General features: G+C 36.5%; 1 protein-coding gene across 2 annotated transcripts in view; it reads left to right on the top strand.

Annotated features, from left to right (window-relative positions):
- The first annotated feature begins 4667 nt into the window (after positions 1-4667).
- Positions 4668-22035, top strand: part of LOC149789036 (alpha-L-fucosidase-like) — a 44945-nt gene continuing 27577 nt past the window's right edge. For both annotated transcript variants that reach the window (XM_089975211.1, XM_089975212.1), the window contains exons 1-5: positions 4668-5036; positions 7174-7280; positions 11260-11390; positions 17094-17227; positions 19896-19993. In XM_089975211.1, coding sequence (XP_089831337.1) covers positions 4675-5036; positions 7174-7280; positions 11260-11390; positions 17094-17227; positions 19896-19993 — 832 coding nt within the window. In that variant the 5' untranslated portion in view covers positions 4668-4674. The remainder of the gene's footprint in view (positions 5037-7173; positions 7281-11259; positions 11391-17093; positions 17228-19895; positions 19994-22035) is intronic.

The following is a 22035-nucleotide window of genomic DNA, read 5'->3' as shown; positions in this document are numbered from 1 at the left end:
TTCATTAATAATTTCTTTAGAATTTTTTCCCTCGCGTTTTCCTCCAATCAGAATTTCTAATCTATCTACGTCAGAAAGAATACTGTCAGGACAAGCAATAAAACCACTTCCCTGATTAGTGTAACCACTTCCAGTAGCGCCTGGGGGGCGTATCATCGCCTAAATCTTTTAACCATTCTTTTGAAGGACGATAAAGTTTTGCTCGTTCTTCTGATCTTTTTGCTCTTGCTTCAATTTGTTTTATAACACGGTCTACATTACGTTTAAAATTTATAAAACCATTGTTATAATCACTGGGGATGTTATTACCTTTTATAGAATACACTGGACAACAAATTTTTACAAAAGTCATGTTACTGAAATAAAATTAGTCAATTCTTATCAATTTTTATGTGCTGAACACGAATATGACAGTCAAATTGCAAAATTGGCTCTAGTTTTTTTGTAATCTGCAAGAAATTAATGTTTACATAACGAAATGCATTCCAATAGTAAAAGGTCAACTGTAATAGCCTACCTATAAAAAATCAAGTCATTGACTACATCTTAGATTTCTTCGCCTGTCTCTTGTACAGCTGTTCGGGAGCATCTCTGAGGAGTGTCCAGCAGTAGTCAGCCAGCATTGTAGTGGACCATTTTCCCTGGTATCTTTGTTCCATTGTTGCGATATCTTGATGAAAACGTTCGCCGTGTTCATCACTAACAATACCACAGTTGCTAGGAAAGAAATCCAAATGGGAATGAAGGAAGTGAATCTTTAGAGACATATTGCAGCCAAGTTTCTTATACTTCATCAACATGTCTTCTACTAGTTCCTTATAGTTTTCTGCCCTAACATTTCCGAGGAAGTTTGTAGAAACTAGGCGAAAAGCATTCCATGCTTGTTTCGCGTCACCTTCCAGCAAGTTGTTGAACCGGTCATCTTTGAAAAGCTCTCGAATCTGAGGACCCACAAAAACTCCCTCTTTAATCTTTGCTTCGCTGAGTCGAGGGAATTTTTCATGCAGGTATCGGAATGCTGGCAAAGTCCGGTCAATGGCTTTCACGAAGTTCTTCATCAAACCTAGTTTGATGTGAAGGGATGGTAGCAAGATTTTCTGAGCCTCAACCAGAGCTGGGTGTTGGATATTCTTCTCTCCAATGGCTACATTCTGCCTGTGAGTCCATTCCTTCCTCATGTAGTGCATTTCCCTTGCTCGGCTATCCCACTCGCATAAGAAACACATGTATTTTGTATATCCTTGCTGCAGTCCCATTAAAAGGGCAACTACCTTCAAATCACCACAGAGGTGCCAGCTGTACTTGTTATACTCAATGGAATTCAGTAGCTGCCTTAAGTTATCGTATGTCTCTTTCATGTGGACAGCATACGCTACTGGAATAGATGGAAGAATGTTTCCATTGTGCAAAAGCACAGCCTTGAGACTCAGTTTCGAAGAGTCCACAAATAGTCTCCATTCTTGTGGGTCATGAGCGATTTTTAAAGCATTCATGAGGCCCTCAATATCGGAACAGAATATCAGATTACTTTCCTTTCTGAAGAAAGGCTCCAATTGCTGGTGGCGCTTTCGACATGCAGTAATTGTGACATCTTCTTCTAGAAGATTCCATTGTTGGAGTCTTGATCCTAGCAATTCTGCCTTGTTCTTTGATAAGTCCAAATCACGAATCAGGTCATTTAGTTCTTCCTGTGTTATTCTGTGTGGGGTTGATGATGCACCACAGTGAAAATCTGGATCACTGCATGCTGATGGACCAGGAGAAGAACAGGTCGACTCACCTTTGTCTTCGTCAGATGAATCAAGAGAATATTCTGCTGGAGGTTCTGGAATAGGAAGTCCCTCACCATGTGGAACTGGTCTCAATGCAGACGGAATGTTTGGGTAGACTATTCTCGACTTCTTTCGCTTCGTTATTCCGCCGGAAAGAGGAGGAACCAAGCAGAAGTAACAGTCATTTAGGTGGTTGCTTGGCTCTCTCCACACCATTGGGACTGCAAACGGCATTGATGACCTTTTGCAATTCAACCACTGTGAAAGCTGTGTTGTACATGTAGCACAGCATATATGCGGAGCCCAAGGCTTGTCTTGGTCACCAACCTTGCATCCGAAGTAAAGATGATATGCCTTCTTCACTTGAGAATTGATACTTTTCTTCTGGTTGGCAAATGTCACTTCCCCACAAATATAGCAAAAATTGTCCGCGGTATTAACACACTTTCGAGGCATTACTGTTCTTTATTGTACGTAAATGGATAAAATAATAAGTTTTATGTAACAGTAGCTTGAACTGTCTCGCACAACGTCTAAAATATTTTAAATGCTGAACCTATCTGATTGGGCTTTATATAGTACACTGCTTACGTCAGCTTCAGCAGCCGCCTGGCATTAGTATAATAGGCCTACACATGTATAGTACACTGCTGACGTCAACTTACTTCAGCAGCCGCATGGCATTAGTATTGCATTGCATCAGAAAATGATGCAATCAACTGTGGATGATGTGAGCATGATGGTATTATGCAATGTTACATCATTATTCCGGATGTTGCTGCAGTCCTACTGGAGAAATTTACACAGTGAAACATAGAAAATGAGGTATATGAATATCTTCAAAACGAGAGCCAATACAAATTTTTCACGGTTATATTCGTGTTCGGCACACCAAAATACTACAGATTAGGGCCTTTTCAAGTCAGTAATGATTTCACTGTTGACCAGTGATATAAATCCTTAACCAAATCGTATCTATTTTTTTTACATAATCATCAACATAATCACGTTTGATATATTTTGTTACTCCTGCTGAAGCAATTTTTGCTAATCTTTCAAGGTCGTATATAACCATTTTTTCAATACCTCCAGGCCTTAAATATATCTTTATTTTTAGTTAGTTTTGAATCTTTTTTCGGCTAAAAAAAATGTGATCCTTGTTCTATTTGTTACTGTGGTGGAGAAGGTTCTTGCTGAGGAGGTTGTGCTTTTTTTTCGTTGTGGCCGAGGAATTCGTGAAGGAGATTGTGGTTGTTTTTGTTGTCGTTCTATTTGTTAATGCAGCGGAGGAAGTTGATAAGAAAGCACCTGCTTAGGAAGTTGTGTTTTTTGTTGTTGAATCATCTCCGCATAAAGTCTTTTTGTTTCTTCAACAAAACTTACATATTTTAGATCATCATTTCTGTCTTGTTTTTTGTTGTTATATATACGATATATCCACTAGATGAAATTATTATCACTTACAGTATCATGACCAGGTTTTAAAATTTTGGACGTATTAAAAATACCCCACCCACCCCGTCATACGAAGTAAATCTTTCTCTTTAATGTTTGTAAGTTCTTCAATAACACCTTCTTTAAATTTTCAATTAGTTCAATTTTTTCATACTTCAGGTTTAGGTGCAGGATCTTTTTTTTATTTCACTAATACCTTTAAGTATTTCTTCACCTACAGGAGGAGGCTGAGCAGCACTATTTCAGTTGGAGGATCTCTTAAAATCTTTTTTGTTTATTTAGTTATTTTTGCTATCTTTTCAGTTTGCTCAGCAGTTTGTTTTAATGTTGGAAGGAGTCCTTCAGTAGCTTTTGCAACTCTTTCAGTAACTTTTGTAACAGGCCTAAATAATTGTTCTGAACCTTCTGCATATTCAATATGTGCTTCTTGACGCTCTAGCAGTTTCTGTTTAAGAGCATCACGAACAGGCAAAAACTTTTTGATTGCTTCTAATCTTTCTCTAGCTAATCTAGCTGTACAAGATTCCGTACCCGGTGTCATTATTGATATAATAATGATCTAATTATAGCAGCAGAGAGGGTGCGACCACAAATGAGTGTCACGGTGGTAAACGAAAACACATATACAAATTTTGAAAAACACTAGCGACAAAAATAAAGTAACAAAATAAACTAACCCAATTAGATAAACTCTGTAAGTTAGAGGCTTTGGTTAACGTTATTACGCTTATATTTTTCATTTTTGTCGTATGAGGTTTTATTTTTCATAAAGGACAATTCAAGCAAGTGGTCTGTTCACCCTCTCTGCTGCCCAACCTATCAATGGGTACTGGCCAATGCGTACACTGTTCCAGAGTTGTAACATCAAAGTAACATGCACTTGCTTGTGATTCCTGTAACTTCTGGCCACAGAGGATATGTAATACAGGCAAGCTATAATTATTTTTGTCACCCTAATTTCGTTCATAATGACAGTTTCAATCTCTTTTGTTCAGTGATGACTTTTAAAATTGAATATGCAGGCAAACTATTATAAAATACTAGAAATGGAGCCTTTGATAAAATAGAATGCAAACATTTTTCTTTATTTTATACATTAATTGATAGTTTGTTTCATCCGTATCAAGTTTGGACTGACCTAGTGATAGTCCGAGTTCAAATGGGCTGATTTAGGTAGTCCCATTTCGTTCGACCGAGAACGTTGTAGTGGACTGAGACATTTCGGGATCCAGTTTCACATTCAGCTATATTAAAGTAGGTTTTGATCCATAAGTAGTTTCGGTTGGAGTTTTGTGGGCTCAAATTTCGAAAATCAACATTATAATATGCCTGTTTTTGTTTTTTTTTAAGATAACATTTCAAGTCCGCTATTCTAACAACCGACGCATGATGTGAACGAAGATTTAGCCAGCACTAATCTGCCATGTGACGATCATGTGACTTCGAAATGGCGTACTTGCGAAACAGGGTGGTTGCTATCACGGTTTGTTGGTTAATTTCATATTTAATCGTTGCAGAAGGCAAATATTATCCAACATGGGAATCTTTGGATGCTAGACCATTACCGTCTTGGTATGATGAAGCAAAAATCGGAATTTTTATCCACTGGGGCGTTTTCTCAGTGCCCAGTTATGGAAGTGAGTGGTTTTGGTATGCTTGGAAAGGAAACCCACCAGCCCAAGATGTCATCGAGTTCATGAAACAAAATTACCCACCAAACTTCACCTATGGTGATTTTGCATCCATGTTCACCACAGAGTTCTTCAACCCCGACCAATGGGCAGATTTATTCAATGCCTCTGGTGCTAGGTAACTGCGTTAACGTCAACTTTCACTATACTATAGAATTATATGATCATGGTTATGTATTCATCGAAGCGTAAAGTTAACTAAAAGTGTTAACATAAAGTCTCAATGTAAATTGTACACTTCGATAAATAACAAATCGTAATCATTTAATCATTGTAGTTCCAATATTCCTCCATTTTATTAACAAATCAGCACATTTTATCAAAAATTTACTTTAAACAAAATAAAATATACTTTATATATACTAGCATTCCTTTTTCTTGCTTTCCATATATTGTTATAATTTTCACCAACAAAGAAAAAATATTTAGAAATACTTCCAGATCTGCATTACATCATCATTTGCAACCAAGCCTTCAAACACAACTCACTAGTTATTGTCAGTCAGTTAATTAATATGTGAAATGGTAGATTATAGGTGACCATTTTTGCTTTAATTGCTGCTATTTAAACTGCCAAAAGGATAGTTTTACATCAGCTCCAATCATGACTGTTTGCCATTTATACATGCTACATGTAACAGGCATATACTGAAAGTGGTGTGGGTGTTGTTTGTGTTATTTTCTTCTATTCAAGATTACTGAAAACTGTGTTTTCTGGAAACATGACCATATCAGTGGGTTTGGGCATACAAAATTGTATTTTTAGCATGACACACCATGCTTCAATTTGATTAAAATCAGGTCTCTGTTTCATGTAGGATAGTGTGGTCTAAATTGGATTGCACTGTGTTATGGTAGGTATGTCACCATCTTGAAAATATATTTACTTATTTCATCAGCACAATGAAAGTTTCCTCAGGCAGATTAGAATCTTTTTCAACAAGCTCAGTGGAAACCTCACTTAAAATACAGGACGGGCCTGATCTTATATTAGAGGAGCCCTGAGCATCATGCTATCAGATTTTTTTAGCACTGTATAATTTTAAAATATTACAATATAATAACTTTGAAAATATGAAAGTACATATTGAAAGATAAATAAATTAATGACATTAAACAGGACAGTCATGTGTAAAATGAGTACCTTCAGCTAAATATTGGAGTAATTGATTTTACATTTTTTTGCTTTCAATCAATGTTTTTTATGCTTTTACATTTTTGTACCTTATGTTCTTGTTTATAAGTCAAGTCAAACTGTAAACAATAAAGATCCTGATCTTCCATAGCTTAAAGTTCCTGCAGATCAGGGTCTATGCTGTTCTACGGATTACTCCTATCCAACTGCTCAGACCCAGATCTGGTGCATTATGTGATGGCAGATCTGGGTCTTCAGTTTGCATTTGGACTCAACTTATAAGTGAGCACATATGATGGGGTTAATTTTCCTTGGGACCATTTCTCCAGTATTGTGAACCATATATTAAGGAAACTTTCAGTTCTGTAGCAGTAAAAACATATTTGGTGCTCAGGGAAATAACAACGTGGAGCAGTAACCACTCATGCAGTATAGAATTTTGTATCATTTTTATATGAATTCTATAAGTGACCAGATTACTCTGCGATATATTTTAAGAAAGGTGCATTTCCTGCATACCATGTCTTTTTAAATGGAAGTCTTCAGCACCAGTGTGTGCATGTGTGCAATTGTTTCTGTATTTTTATATCTATCAATTTGTGTATGTTAGTAATTATTTTTATTGTTATATGTACCACTGCGTGTAATTGTTATTTGTGTGTGTGTGTGTGATTGTTTTCATTGTTTTTATATGTAACACTCAAGAATGACACCATCAGTAGAAGATCATCCAATATGGATGACAGTATCAAAAATTGTTCTCGTTAAAACAGTAAACTTTCTTTTGTACATCTTATTGAACTTTCTTTTGTACATCTAACTCAATACTTGAATGTACAGTATGATGTTATTTTTTTTTATCTGAGAATATTGTACATACTTGATTGTGAGTAAAGTCAAACTGCAAATAAAAAAGATTCTGATCTGTTGTAGCATAATGCACCTGCAGATCAGGGTCTGTTTTGTTTGTTCCACTAATTACTCCTATCAGACTTCACAGATCCAGATCTGCAAGTGCATTATGCAATGGCAGATCTTTGTCTATGCAGTTTGCAGTTGGACTCATCTTGTGTTAGAGTAAATATGGTAAATATTGATACAATTTGTATTGCTATTGTAGGTATGTTGTTCTGACAAGCAAGCACCATGAAGGATTTACAAACTGGCCATCCAGCCATTCTTTTAACTGGAATTCTATGGCAGTCGGACCTAAAAAAGACCTTGTTGGTAAGATTTGACAGTTCAGGTAATCTCCCTTTGTGAGGCACTCCCAAAGTTAGTGTAGTATTTAAAAAACATAGATTGGGAAAATAATTTTTTAAAATTCAAAATCATTGCAAGCAGGCACTGTAGGTGGCAATGTTTGAGCCCTCCCAAATAAATCTATGTTGGTGCCTGGTAAAGGATAGATAGACCAGAAATTTAGCAATCTACTTGAAATTCATGTTTGCATATTCTCATACTTACTGCATCCACCATTATTGTTAGTGTTGTCAACATCATCAATATTTATATATCTTTTTCAGAGTAGATTTTGTTGCTGTTCATTGTGGATTTACACCACAAACTTTAATTTGTATGACATACCCATTTTTAACCTTACATGGTTGATCTGGCCTTTGATTTAGATGTTCGTCTGTATTCTTGTATCTCTGATTAGTAACATTTAAGTGTTTTCTTTAACGCTTATATTGCAATGTTATCCTTTGGACCCGAGCATCACATAATAATGGGTTTTACCTGTACTTAAGTGTCTTCTTCGATGTCTGTGTATCTGTATCCTCAGTTGCACTGAACCAAACTTCCGTAAATGCCAATTAGTTTTGAATTTCTTTCAAACTGTAAAGCTATAAAAATATAGAAAATGTACATGAGACGGGTGTGTAATACATATACAACTGTATTCATCTTTTGTTTGGAGTCAAAGAATTTGTATGATCTGGCATTTGAATACATCAAGGCCATCAGATGTAGGTATCCCTACATGACATCAAATTTCTTTTTACCAACAGGTAACAAAATATATGCATAGTTTGGTATACAGATATTTTTTACCAAGGTACAGATGTATCTGTTGATACTTATACATGTAGTACTTTTAATTACGTTTTTAAATATTAAGATGCATTCATTTAATATGGCATATAATTGTAAAGGAAAGATGCATTAATTTACCTTGGCGTATAATTGTAAACATATGTATGTGCACTGTGATTTTTAATAAACACTCTTAGTATATATCTATCAAACTTTTATGACCATAGGGTGACCTACTTGAAAATCTTTGTGGCCATATGAAGTTTTAGGTTGCCATGGAAATCATATGGTTACCTTAGATATTGAGAGGAGAAATTAGTTGAATGCTGATTTAATCATGGTAGATGACGATGAAAGTGAAGGCATCAGTTAATGCAAATTAAAAAGTAATTATAAAAAAATCATTGGTTATTTTAAATTGTTATACCTCAGTCTGTCTTATAGAAACATCAACAGTCATCATCTGCTACAACTTCAATCCAGCCCTTAAATTCACAGTTTGTTGTTCTCAAATTATTTCATTACATGCCACCTGGCCTCAGATTGACTAATTAAGGACCATGTCGATCACATTCTTCTGATGATTTATATAAACCCCTACTAATATCAGTATTCAGGGTAGTTTTACTTACAGTAATTTTACTGATGATTTATATAAACCCCTACCAATATCGGCATTCAGTGTAGTTTTACTTGCAGTAATTTTACTGATGATTTATATAAACTCCTACCAATATCAGCATTCAGGGTAGTTTTACTTACAGTAATTTTACTGATGATTTATATAAACCCCCTCCAGTATCGACATTCAGGGTAGTTTTACTTACAGTAATTTTACTGATGATTTATATAAACCCCCTCCAGTATCGACATTCAGGGTAGTTTTACTTACAGTAATTTTACTGATGATTTATATAAACCCCCTCCAGTATCGACATTCAGGGTAGTTTTACTTACAGTAATTTTACTGATGATTTATATAAACCACTCCAATATCGGCATTCAGTGTAGTTTTACTTACAGTAATTTTACTGATGATTTATATAAACCCCCTCCAATATTGGCATTCAGGGTAGTTTTACTTACAGTAATTTTACTGATGATTTATATAAACCCCCTCCAATATCGGCATTCAGGGTAGTTTTACTTACGGTAATTTTACTGATGATTTATATAAACCCCCTCCAATATCGGCATTCAGGGTAGTTTTACTTACAGTAATTTTACTGATGACAAAATTGTTTCATATGACATCATGTCTGTGTGGATCCATACCATACACTTAAGTTAATTGCATATGTCCTGTATAAGTCTAATTTAATTGGGGCTACATTTTGGTGGTCCTCAGACCTTATAAATGTTTCACTTTGATTTCTGATCAGCCATTTTGGTCATTTGTTCATGGTTGTCTGCTGTTTTTGTTCCATCCAAAGTGTAACTGAGACTAACCTTTGGTTATGAAGCACCATGCAAGTTGCCAAGGAGAAATTTATCCACAAGATCACTGGTCACATGACTAATCTGATTGAATGAAACTACAGGTAGTCATGTATTAGGCTGGCCATATATAGACTCTAAGCAGGTAGTCATGTATTAACCTGGCCACATATAGGCTCCAAGCAGGTAGTCATGTATTAACCTGGCCACATATAGGCTCCAAGCAGGTAGTCATGTATTAGGCTGGCCACATATAGACTCCAAGCAGAGAAATCATTTGCAAAGATATACAACTTAATGTAGGAGCCAACAATCTTTCAATCAAAAATGGTTCATGCTGTAAATTCTATTGCGTCTACCAAATATATAAAGTGTGGTATATACTTGTAATTATACAATGTTGATGTAATGTTTTTAGTATAAAGTGTGGTATGTACTTGTAATTATACAATGTTGATATAATGTTTTTAGTATAAAGTGTGGTATGTACTTGTAATTATACAATGTTGATATAATGTTTTTAGTATAAAGTGTGGTATATACAATGTTAATATGATGATTTTAGTACAAAGTGTGATATATACAATATTGATATAATCTTTATAGTATAAAGTGTGGTATATATAATGTTGATATAATATTTTTAGTATAAAGTGTGGTATATCCCATATTGATATGATGTTTTTAGTATAAAGTATAGTATATACAATGTTGATATAATATTTTTAGTATAAAGTGTAGTATATATAATTTTGATATAATGTTTTTAGTATTAAGTGTGGTATATTTTTGCAATTGTACAATGTTGATATAATGTTTTTAGTATTAAGTGTTGTATGTACTTGCAATTATACAATGTTGATATAATGTTTTAGTTTAAGTGTGGTATATTTTTGCAATTATACAATGTTGATACAATGTTTTTAGTATTAAGTGTGGTATATACAATGCTGAGGTAATTTTCCAGCTACTCCATTATGATTCAGAGGTTCACCAGAGAACAACCAGTTGACTATTTTCACCACCAACTCTGAATATTTAGTCACAAATATAACTATTTATATTGCAACTTGGATAGCTGATTATGTAAGTACTGCCATGAGAATATTTTTGCTGTATGACATTTTTATTTATTTTTTATTGTGAATGGTGCTGTAATGATGAATTAATAAACGAGGTAGATTATGTCAGGTGTTATGAATATCAAACATTTTTCTTGAAGAAAATGTTTGCTGTACAATTTCCAGTTTAACACGTATTAAAGTTGATTATGCCGGATAATAAAAGTTGTGGTTCTGTTTATATTGAAAACAAAATTCGGGAAGGTACAAAATTTATTTTTATCTTCTTCTGCACCAGACTAATTAAAATGGAATGTAAATTAGAAAACACACATCATTTGCATCCAGAATTTAACTTTGATTGTAGTTACATGACTTTGTTAACATTTTCTTTTGGGTTTTTTTTCTCCCAGTTTTTTTCTTCTTCTTCTTCAGAAACATTATTTAGGATAAGCAGGAAAAAATAGGGTCACTCAGGTAACCAGAACTACACATTGTTATTTTGTTTGGCCTTATTACCAATATGTGATAGAGAATTTTTTATAGAGGTAAAAACATGTATTCATAAATTTCAAAACCAGTTACACACTTAGATGTTACACACAGTAGTTGTGCCTAACAGATTTGTAATGAAGACTTCTTTAATTGATTATTGCTAATTGTATTCACAGGAATGCTGGCTGATTCAATAAGGAACCGAACAGATATCCGTTTTGGATTGTACCATTCTCTGTTTGAATGGTTCAACCCACTCCTTCTGCAGGATTATGCAAACAGCTTTACCACAGACTTGTTCTCTTCAGTAAGTCATTTATAGTATTAACTTACCTTAAGTTGTTGTTGTTGTTGTTGTTGTTGTGGGGTTCAACACCATTTTTCAGCACATGATAGGCTATACATGGCGGCCAGTATTAATGGTGGAGGAAGAACCTGGGAAAACCCCTGGAAAGAACCACTGACCCACAAGAAGCTACTGGAAGCTTTCTCACATACCCACATTGGCTGAATCCAAGACTCGAACCAGCATTGACAGAGGTGAGATGGCAGTGATCCGTAACGGTGAGCACTTTAGACCACTCAGCCACTCTGGGCCCCCACCTTAAGTAACCTGGCTTATGGTATAATCCATCATGTGTCATCAATTGTACATAGTGAGTAGTCGATTCACAATTGTTATTTACAACATCTTCTCAAAAACTACTCAACAGAATTGGACCAACTGTAACAGAAAGCATCCGGGCATGAAGTTCTTTCAGTTAAAATGACATTATCTACAATTTGGTTGCCATTACTATAAACCAGAAAAACTTGTAAATGACTTCTTCTCAAAAACTGCTGAAAAGAACTAGACTAAAATTCTGACAGAAAACATTGTGCTGTTAAGATAATTCTAATTTGTTCCATTAGTTTCAGTCAGCCATTAAGTAAGACTACCGTTACTAGAAACAGAGAAACCTTTCAATGACTTAATTTGACCAAACTGATAGAAAGTGTCCTGGCATGAAAACTGTTTAAATATAAATTAATTAATATGCTGATCTGACATCCCTGATGGTTACTACTACTAAGCACAGGCATTTTAAATTTTTTTATGTCTTCTTCAGAACTGTTGAGTAGAATTTAACTAAACTTGATAGAGAGTGTCCAGTACATGCCAGTTTACCTATTAAAATCTATCAAATAACTTATGAGGACATTTTTTGACTGACAGGTTTGGGATCACTTACTAACAGTTCTTCTCTTACAGAACAAAATTGATACATTAACAGAAATAATGTTAGAATACAGATTGCTACATTTCAGTAAGACACGTTATATATATCAACACAATAACACATCTTAAAATATTAACTTAATAATCTGTCATTTAAATCTGAATAAACAAATAGAAAATTTGAATATAACAAGTAACAGTTTATATTGGTCACATTAATTACGGATAAGAAGAATTTTGCTTCTTGTGCTATTTTGTGAATGAATTTGCTATTTTGTGAATGATTTTGCTGTATTGTGAATGAATTTGCTATTTTATGAGTGAATTTTCTGTATTGTGAATGAATTTATTGTGAATGAATTTGCTGTATTGTGAATGAATTTGCTATTTTATGAATGAATTTGTTGTATTGTGAATGAATTTGCTGTATTGTGAGTCTACAAAGATTCACATCAATAAGCTAGTTCTAATTTGCTCTGCAAAAAATAATCAAAGAAACTAAAGACCTTAAATGATATTGCCATAATTGGTGCAATAAATATTTTTTCTTTCATTATTACATATATATATGCAATATTTTATGAAATTTTTGTAGATTCAGAGCTTTTAGCCACAAATTATGTAAAATTTATTGTTTGTATTTCTAGCTTTGAATATAAATTTTAAAAAATTGCCCATTATGCTATTCTCCTGAGCAATGAAACCTATGGCTTTACAAAAACTCATGAGAAATTCAGTAGTCAATGAGGGCTGGTGAGAGAATCAAGTCCATGCTCATCCATTCATGAGTCCAGTGCCTAGGTCAATGACCCACCATGGCTACTCTGGGTTGGGATCTCAGTGGTTTTGAAGTAATTCCTCCAGCGATGTAAGGACAAACTCAGGAATTAATGCTGACTGCATAATTTAAATCTTCTTGCAGTTTTTTCTTCAGGTCACACAACTGCACAAATCACCCCAAAATGTAAGGAATTCCCCCTTAAAAATGAGCGGGTGCATGAAAATCACTGTTGTTTTGCTAGAAGCATAACAAAATCAATAACATTCATTAAGAGTATCAATATTCAACATTGACAAAACCAAATCCAAACATGTAACCACACTTTTTCCAATTGAGCAGTGATATGCTTTCATTGATTGTCTGGTTATTTAAAGCATTTTACCAACTGCAAAGTAAGTTTGTATATATATATATATATATATATATATATATATATATATATATATATATATATATAATTTGAACAGACTTGGCGAAAGAACAGACCCCTGTGGAAGTCCATTAGTCTGACATCTCCATGAGCTACAGAGCTCTTGGATGTGCACTCTGAAGCACCTGTTTTGAAGGAACAGTTCAATAGTCTCAACTATCCAGTAAGGCAATACTCAGGAAATCTTCAACAACAGCCCTGCATGCCAGACCGTGTCATATGCCACTGTTAGATCAAGGAAAACAACTTCACTTTTAAGGTTCCTCTGAAAACTGATGTCAACAAATGTAGTAAGGGCAAGGACTTTATCGCAAATGCTGCGACCATGCCTGAAGCCAGCTTGCTCAACAGTTATGATTTTCTCCAAGTCTGGACCAATTCTTAGGAGAATCAGGTGCTCCAGTACTTTAAAACAGACTGAAAGCAAGGAGACTGGCCAATAGCTCGCCGCATTATGGGAATCTCTGCCAGGCTTTGGGATCACAAAAATCTTTGCCTGGCACTACAAAGCCAACATGCACGTTTCCCTTACAATCTAGGTGTATAAAGTAGCAAACCATACCTTTGCCTTCAGGCCAAGATGATTCAGGAACTTAGGCAGGATATTGTCATATCCTGCTGCTTTGCCTGATTTGATGTTGCATAGCACCTTTTCAAGTTCTGATGTAAATGCCTTTCGAGTATTTTAATCAAGTACATCTGACTTCTGATGGCAGTATTGTCGCCACTCATCTTATACTTGATGTCAGTGCTGTTTATCCAGGGGTGCTGCTACTTGTAGTAAATGGCTAGCAACATCATTTGGTTTGACAACAGGGTGGACTTGAACTGGTGTTTGTATAGTGGTGCCAAGTCAGTGAATCACGCTCTAGCATTTCGAGCTGGAGTGCATAAAGTTGAGAGACCCTGTAGTTTACTCTCATTGAGTCAGCCTGGCAGTGTCCAGGGATTCAGTCAGGTGGTCTGCTATGTCTGGGTCTCCAGATGCTTCATACTCCTTGAGGAGAACCTGACACTCTTCAACCAAACATGATGTATAGACTGGAGGACAGCCACGAGGGACAGACTGAGTGGCTGCCTTGAATATGGCTCTTTGGAAGTGGCGATAAGCTTCCTTAATCGGGATGCAGTGAGATGGTATAGTGACTATGTTCCAATCCAATATATCAATGTATTTTGTACAGTCTGCTTTGTGGAAATTCCAACGCCGCTGTGGAGAGCTGTGTATGGTCGGTAGTTGAAGTCCAGTATAGATAAATATTGGTCTGTGCTGACTGTGTGGGAAGTCATCTAGAACTGTTTGGCTTTCTGACTGAGGATGTTCACCAATGGAGCTAACCCAGCAAAGGTCCGGTGAGTAGTCCTTTTGCCATCTTGCAGAGTGAAAGGTCCCACATTGCCTGGAGTATGGGTCAGAAGGAGGTGTTTGTTCATTGCTCACTCTAACAAGTGTTCCCTGTCTTCATTATGGTGCAAGTACCCCCAGTCAGGGTGATGACTATTAAAGTCACCAATATAGGTGGCTGGTTGTTCAAGAGTTAGAAGTATATTGTTGTCCCAGTGGACCCTGGGAGATTTGTAGACATTAGCAATCTTGTACCCTCCAACCTAGATCACATTGCAGAATCTGGTAGAGGAAACTGGAGAGGCATCAGTAATGTCAGTGCGTGCATATGTTGCACAGCTGAATTTGGAGTCTGGCGTTGATGAGATGTGTTCAGAACCTACAATGATGTATCATCCTGCTACATGGTCTGCTGCATGGTCTGCTACATGGTCTGCTGCATGGTCTGCTACATGGTCTGCTACATGGTCTGTTACATGGTCTGCTACATGGTCTGCTACATGGTCTGCTGCCTAAGTCTCCTGCAGACGGATTATGCCAACATTATAACGGTGGGCTGTTGTGCTGAAGATGGTTCATTTGGTTGCTGAGAGACCCTTGATGTTAAGTTGTAAAACTCATAGGGCCAGTCTAATGGCTTGAAAGTCAAAGAGCAACGGCATATTGAGGGCTGCTCTTGGTAGTGGCATGTAACTGGGATTCATTGCTGAATTTGGTTTGCCAGTTGTATCCTGTGTTTCCCCAGCATTGAGTGTAGCCTTGGCTGAGTACTGACATGGAGCTAGATGTGAATGCTGTTCCATCCTCCCTAATGAGCAGCAAATAAAACATGACCTGATACCAGCATACCTTGTTATGACTTTGGACAGATCGCTGACATTCTACAACTACCTGAAGAAAACTTCAGCACTCTTACTCTGCAAACTGGCTGGCTCAACCTGGGGTGCTAGTGTTCAGACACTCAAGACATCAGCACTGGCCCTCTGTTATTCAACAGCTGACTATAGTGTATTGTGCTCCTGTCTGTGCTTGATAGTTCCATACCAAATTTATTGTTGTCCAGCTCAACACAACAATGTGCATAATCTCTGGAACACTACATCCTACTCCTTTACCATGGCTGCTGTTACTCAGCAGTATTTCTCCTCCACATCTCCATCACCAGGAAACATCTACAAAATTGCTGGCTAAGGTCTATGCCAGTGAGAAACTTCTACTGTATGTGGAGATCACTTCACATCCAGCAGTCAGCTTGGCTTCAAGACATCCCATCTGGTTAGGTCAATTGCCGGAGGATATGACAGCTTTGTCGGCATGGAGTGATTAGCTGTCTTCAACAGACGTTGTAAACCACTTCCTCATAGCTGATCCATCTGTCTGCCCTCCTGGCATCAACCTTCCCTGACATCTGTGGACCATGCTGAACCATTTCCAGACAGGACAGGGGCATTGTGCAGTCAACCTTGTACAAAGGGGCCAGGCCACTGACTCTTCCTGCAGCTGTGGAGCTCTTCAGACCATGTCTCACATTGTGAACAACTGCCCACTGACAAAGTTCCCTGGTGGACTGCAGGCTGTGCACCTTGCTGATGATGGTGCTGTTAAATGGCAGAGCATGCACTGCACACAATATATATATATATATATATATATATATATATATATATATATATATATATATATATATATATACACACACACACACACATTAAGGGTAGGGTATTGAAGTTAATATTTATTTTCCCAAAACAAGATAAGCAACACAACAACACCATTACTGGACAATGTAGTAACTAAGTTCCCCATAATATTTTTCTCCACTCCACAATTCCAATACATGAATTCTTATTCAGAAGCTAACATGAGTAAGTTACCCAGGTGACTGACATCAGACCCACTTGGGCTTTCTTTATAAAACTACTAGTTGACAAATCTATCAAGTTCATTAGATCCCATTTAAATTCTCTTGGCCATGAATAAAATCAAAGAAACACTGTATTACAGAATATATATCATACTTTTGTATTGATTGCTAAGATGGTTTGTGAAGTTTGTTAGATTTCACTAACTTAAATTCAGAAACCTGTTATGAGTAATAGTGCACCATATTTTTTATCTAATTAGCCTGATTAAAAAAGATTGATGTATTATGCCTTTTGTCCAAAATATTCCAGTATTCAAATGACCATTTACATAATATACAAAGCATAAGTTTTACCTTGTTTGTTTTTGTAGGGAAAGACTATGCCAGAACTGTATGAGATTGTGAATCAATACAAACCTGAGATTGTGTGGTCCGATGGGGACTGGTATGGACCTGCAGAATACTGGAAATCCAGGGAATTCTTAGCATGGCTGTATAATGATAGGTATGCATATCCTTTAAAAATGGTACCCAGAGTTTGGGGCTAAATTAATATTTTTGATGTGTAATGTGTGTATTTTTTTAAGACATTTTTCTGAATTAATTATGGAGATAAAAAAAACACCTATTTGATTTGTAGATCAGATATATGTAGAATGAATATGACATGATTGCTTTAAAATTACAAATATCTAATGTGTAACTGTTTCTGACTGTTTGTCTTATTAACTATATAGTATATACTTAATGCAGTATTTTCATTCATGTCAATCATTGTGGATTTGCAATAAATCCTTTGGCCTTTATGGATGTATTATTTGTTGAGTTCTTGATTGATGGATCATTCACTGGGTCTTTATGGATGGATCATTCATTGATCTTTATGGATGGATCATTAGTTGGGTCTCTATGGATGGATCATTTTGGGGTTATTATAGATGGATCATTTGTTGATTCTTTTTGGATGGATCATTCATTCAGTCTTTTTGGATTGATCATTCTTTGGGTCTTTATTGATGGATCATTCATTAGGTCTTCATGGATGGATCATTTGTTCAGTCTTTATAGATGGATCATTCGTTGGGTTTTTGTGGGTGGATCATTCATTGAATCTTTTTCGATCGATTATTCATTAGATCTTTATGGATGAATCATTCATTAGGTCTTCATGGATGGATCATTTGCTGGGTCTTATTGGATGGATTATTCATTGGGTCTTCATGGATGGATCATTTGTTTGGTCTTCATGGATGGATCATTTGTTGGGTCTTATTGGATAGATTTTTCATTGGGTCTTCATGGATGGATCATTCATTAGTTCTTCATGGATGGATCATTCAGTGGGTCTTCATGGATGGATCATTCATTGGGTCTTCATGGATGGATCATTCATTGGGTCTTCATGGATGGATCATTTGTTTGGTCTTCATGGATGGATCATTTGTTGGGTCTTATTGGATGGATTATTCATTGGGTCTTCATGGATGGATCATTCATTGGGTCTTCATGGATGGATCATTCATTGGGTCTTCATGGATGGATTATTCATTAGATCTTTATGGATGAATCATTTGTTGGGTCTTATTGGATGGATTATTCATTGGGTCTTCATGGATGGATCATTCATTAGTTCTTCATGGATGGATCATTCATTGGGTCTTATTGGATGGATTATTCATTGGGTCTTCATGGATGGATTATTCATTAGGTCTTCATGGATGGATCATTCATTAGGTCTTCATGGATGTATCATTTGTTTGGTCTTCATGGATGGATCATTTATTGGATTTTCTTGGATTGAGCATTCATTGGGTCTTGAATTTGTGCTTTTTGCAGCCATGAATTCCATAAGAATGCATAGCCACAATAAAATGTGTATTCATTTTATTCTTATGCGTTGACATTCATTTTGGCTGAATGTGGGATTATATGTATGTGTGTTTGTGTGTGTGTGTGGTTTAGATTTGTAATGCAGCTTCTCAACAATTTAGTCATGTCACTACAGTGTCTGCACTGTGGCTATTTATAGTGATGTCGAACACTGGGGATTCATGCCACAGACATGTAGCATCATGTCCCACCCAGTCACATTATCCTGACACCAGGCCAACCACTCCTGATGCTGAGTGCCAAGAGAGGTAGTTTCTAGTACACTTTTTAAGTCTTTGGTATGATTCAGCTGGAGTTTGAACCCATGACCTTCTGCATCTGAGGTGGACACTCAGAACCACTGGAGCGGTTATACTTTTATAATAATGGGGACAAAATACACACACCATATATACTCACTTGTAAGTCAGGTCCGACAAAAAAATCCACTGACACTAGTCTGCTCTATAATACACTAGTAGAGTTGGGTCTCAGCAGTTTGTTAAGACATGGTTCCAGCAGTCATGGAAATCCTGGAAAAGCTTGTAAATTACAGAAAAGCATTTCAAGGGCCTTGAAAAGTTGTTAAATTTTCAAAACTCATTCAGAGATTTGGAAAAATCATGGAATTTACTTATTATGTGTTATCCAGTTGCATTTTCATTTGCTGATACATAAGTTTTACCAACCTACCTAACTTAGATAATGGATTTGTTAGAGAAGGTTCTCCTAAAACTTTAGTCAGACTACATCCAGGGATCATACCACCGTTCAAATCCATTGTACTCCTGGCTCTCAGAAGAGAATGACCTATCCTATAGGATGAAGTATGACCAAAGCCAGCTGTAAGATATGTTTTGTGTTAAAAAAATTACATGATAGGTAAGTATTTGAGGTTGTAAATTTATGTAACAGGTACTTTTGAAATTGGTAAAAAGGTCTTGGAAAAGTCATGGAATTACATTTTTTAAAGATTGCAGGTCTTAATTTGAGTAATCACTAGAACAAACAATATAGGCCCTGAACTGTTGGTGCATTATGACATGGCAAATCTAGCACTATGTCTGTTTTGCAGTTGGATATGACTTATAAGCAAGTACATATGGTTGTTTTCCTCTATGATGATACTGTTGAACAGCTGAAGTGATTCAAGATGGTTTGGCTGACTTAGCAATCTTATGTTTTGTTTGTATTATTTGTGGCGAATTATTTTAAACTAATTAGTAAAATCTCAATTATGGATATGTTAATACACATTTTAACAATACTCTTATATGCAGAAAACATGTATCTGCTTATTTCAGTCCAGTAAAAGATACTGTGGTGACCAATGACAGATGGGGATGGGGGTGCACTTGTCATCATGGAGGCTACTTCACCTGTTCTGACAGGTACAATCCAGGTAGGGAAAGAGTTTAATTATTTCTTTGTGTTGAATTCACCTGATGTTATTATATAAAGTGAAAGTAACACTGTTGGTGCCATTATTGATCTCACCATCCTTCAACATGGACATGCATAATATTTGGTCTTTTTGGCAGTGGCTGTAGGGTAGCTGTGAATTTGACATTGGTAGTATGGCTTTAGGGTGGCTGTGAATTTCACGCTGGTAGGATGGCTAGGGTAGCTGTGAATTTGACATTGGTAGGATGGCTAGGGTAGCTGTGAATTTCACACTGGTAGGATGGCTAGGGTGGCTGTGAATTTGACATTGGTAGGATGGCTAGGGTAGCTGTGAATTTCACACTGGTAGGATGGCTAGGGTAGCTGTGAATTTAACATTGATAGGATGGCTAGGGTGGCTGTGAATTTAACATTGATAGGATGGCTAGGGTAGCTGTGAATTTGACATTGATAGGATGGCTAGGGTAGCTGTGAATTTAACATTGGTAGGATGGCTAGGGTGGCTGTGAATTTGACAATAATAGGATGGCTTTAGGGTGGCTGTGAATTTAACATTGGTAGGATGGCTATGGTGGCTGTGAATTTGACATTGATAAGATGGCTAGGTTGGCTGTGAATTTAACATTGGTAGGATGGCTAGGGTAGCTGTGAATTTAACATTGGTAGATGGCTAGGGTAGCTGTGAATTTAACATTGATAGGATGGCTTTAGGGTGGCTGTGAATTTAACATTGGTAGGATAGCTTTAGGGTGGCTGGGAATTTAACATTGGTAGGATGGCTTTGGTGGCTGGGAATTTAACATTGATAGGATGACTAGGGTGGTTGTGAATTTAACATCGATAGGATGGCTAGGGTGGCTGTGAATTTAACATTGATAGGATGACTAGGGTGGCTGTGAATTTAACATTGATAGGATGGCTAGGGTGGCTGTGAATTAAACATTGATAGGATGGCTAGGGCGGCTGTGAATTTAATACTGATAGGATGACTAAGGTGGCTGTGAATTAAACATTGGTAGTATGTCTGGGGTGGCTGTGAATTTAACATTGGTAGGATGGCTGTGAATTTAACACTGGTAGGATGGCTAGGGTGGCTGTGAATTAAACATTGATAAGATGACTAGGGTGGCTGTGAATTTAACACTGGTAGGATGGCTAGGGTGGCTGTGAATTAAACATTGATAAGATGACTAGGGTAGCTGTGAATTTAACATTGGTAGGATGGCTAGGGTGGCTCTATCACCACAAAGCCTCATATTAAGCTTATCCACTGTTGCATCATCATTATTGTTCTTTTTTTATGATCCCATTTTAGAACCTTAAGATACTGCCTTGTCTCTATCAAAGTTTCCTTTGGATCCATCACTGCCATAGTACCCTTTGATGTGTTTTGTACTTGCTTCTAAATTGGGTCCAACTGCAAGCAGCACAGACCCTGATCTGCTGTCACATAATGCACAGGCATCTCAGGGTCTGTGTTATTTCTTCTACTGATTAGTCCTAGCAAACTGCATAGACCCAGATCTTGTGGCACAGTTTGCAGTTGGATCTGAGTTATAAGTGGGTATATATGGTAATTTCTTGCATGGAAGGGAAGGTCTTATATAGTTGTTTCTGTGTCAGAACTAAGAAAAATCATAATTTGAGTCATTATACTCCAGTAGTCACTATACTTGAGCAAACAGGATAACCTGTGAACAGTACTAAATCTAAAATGGGCCACTCTTTCTCAAAGAAATATTAGCCAAAGGACCTTTTGATTTTTCTTACCTAGTATATACAACAGGGGTCTCAAACACATAGTTATTTCTTGTGGCCCACAACAGCACCCTGAATTTATAAAATAATTAATAATGCAATTTTTTTCTTCACAGCTAACCAGTTATGATACAGATTTGATTGTTACGTTGTATTTTTCTTGTTTCCAACATTTCAGTTGGCTATCTTTAATATGAGCTGCTTCACTGCATGAAACAGTTTCAGTGATGTGGCCCTTGGGCCAATGTGGTAGTCATCATGTGGCCCTCAGTGATGCAGCCC

The sequence above is a fragment of the Sinohyriopsis cumingii genome, chromosome 11 (genome assembly GCF_028554795.1).
Source record: "Sinohyriopsis cumingii isolate HCF-2022 chromosome 11, ASM2855479v2, whole genome shotgun sequence".
In the NCBI taxonomy this organism is placed as follows: Eukaryota; Metazoa; Mollusca; class Bivalvia; order Unionida; family Unionidae; genus Sinohyriopsis; species Sinohyriopsis cumingii.
Note: the sequence above shows the minus strand (reverse complement) of the source record. Positions and strands in the feature narration are given on the sequence as shown.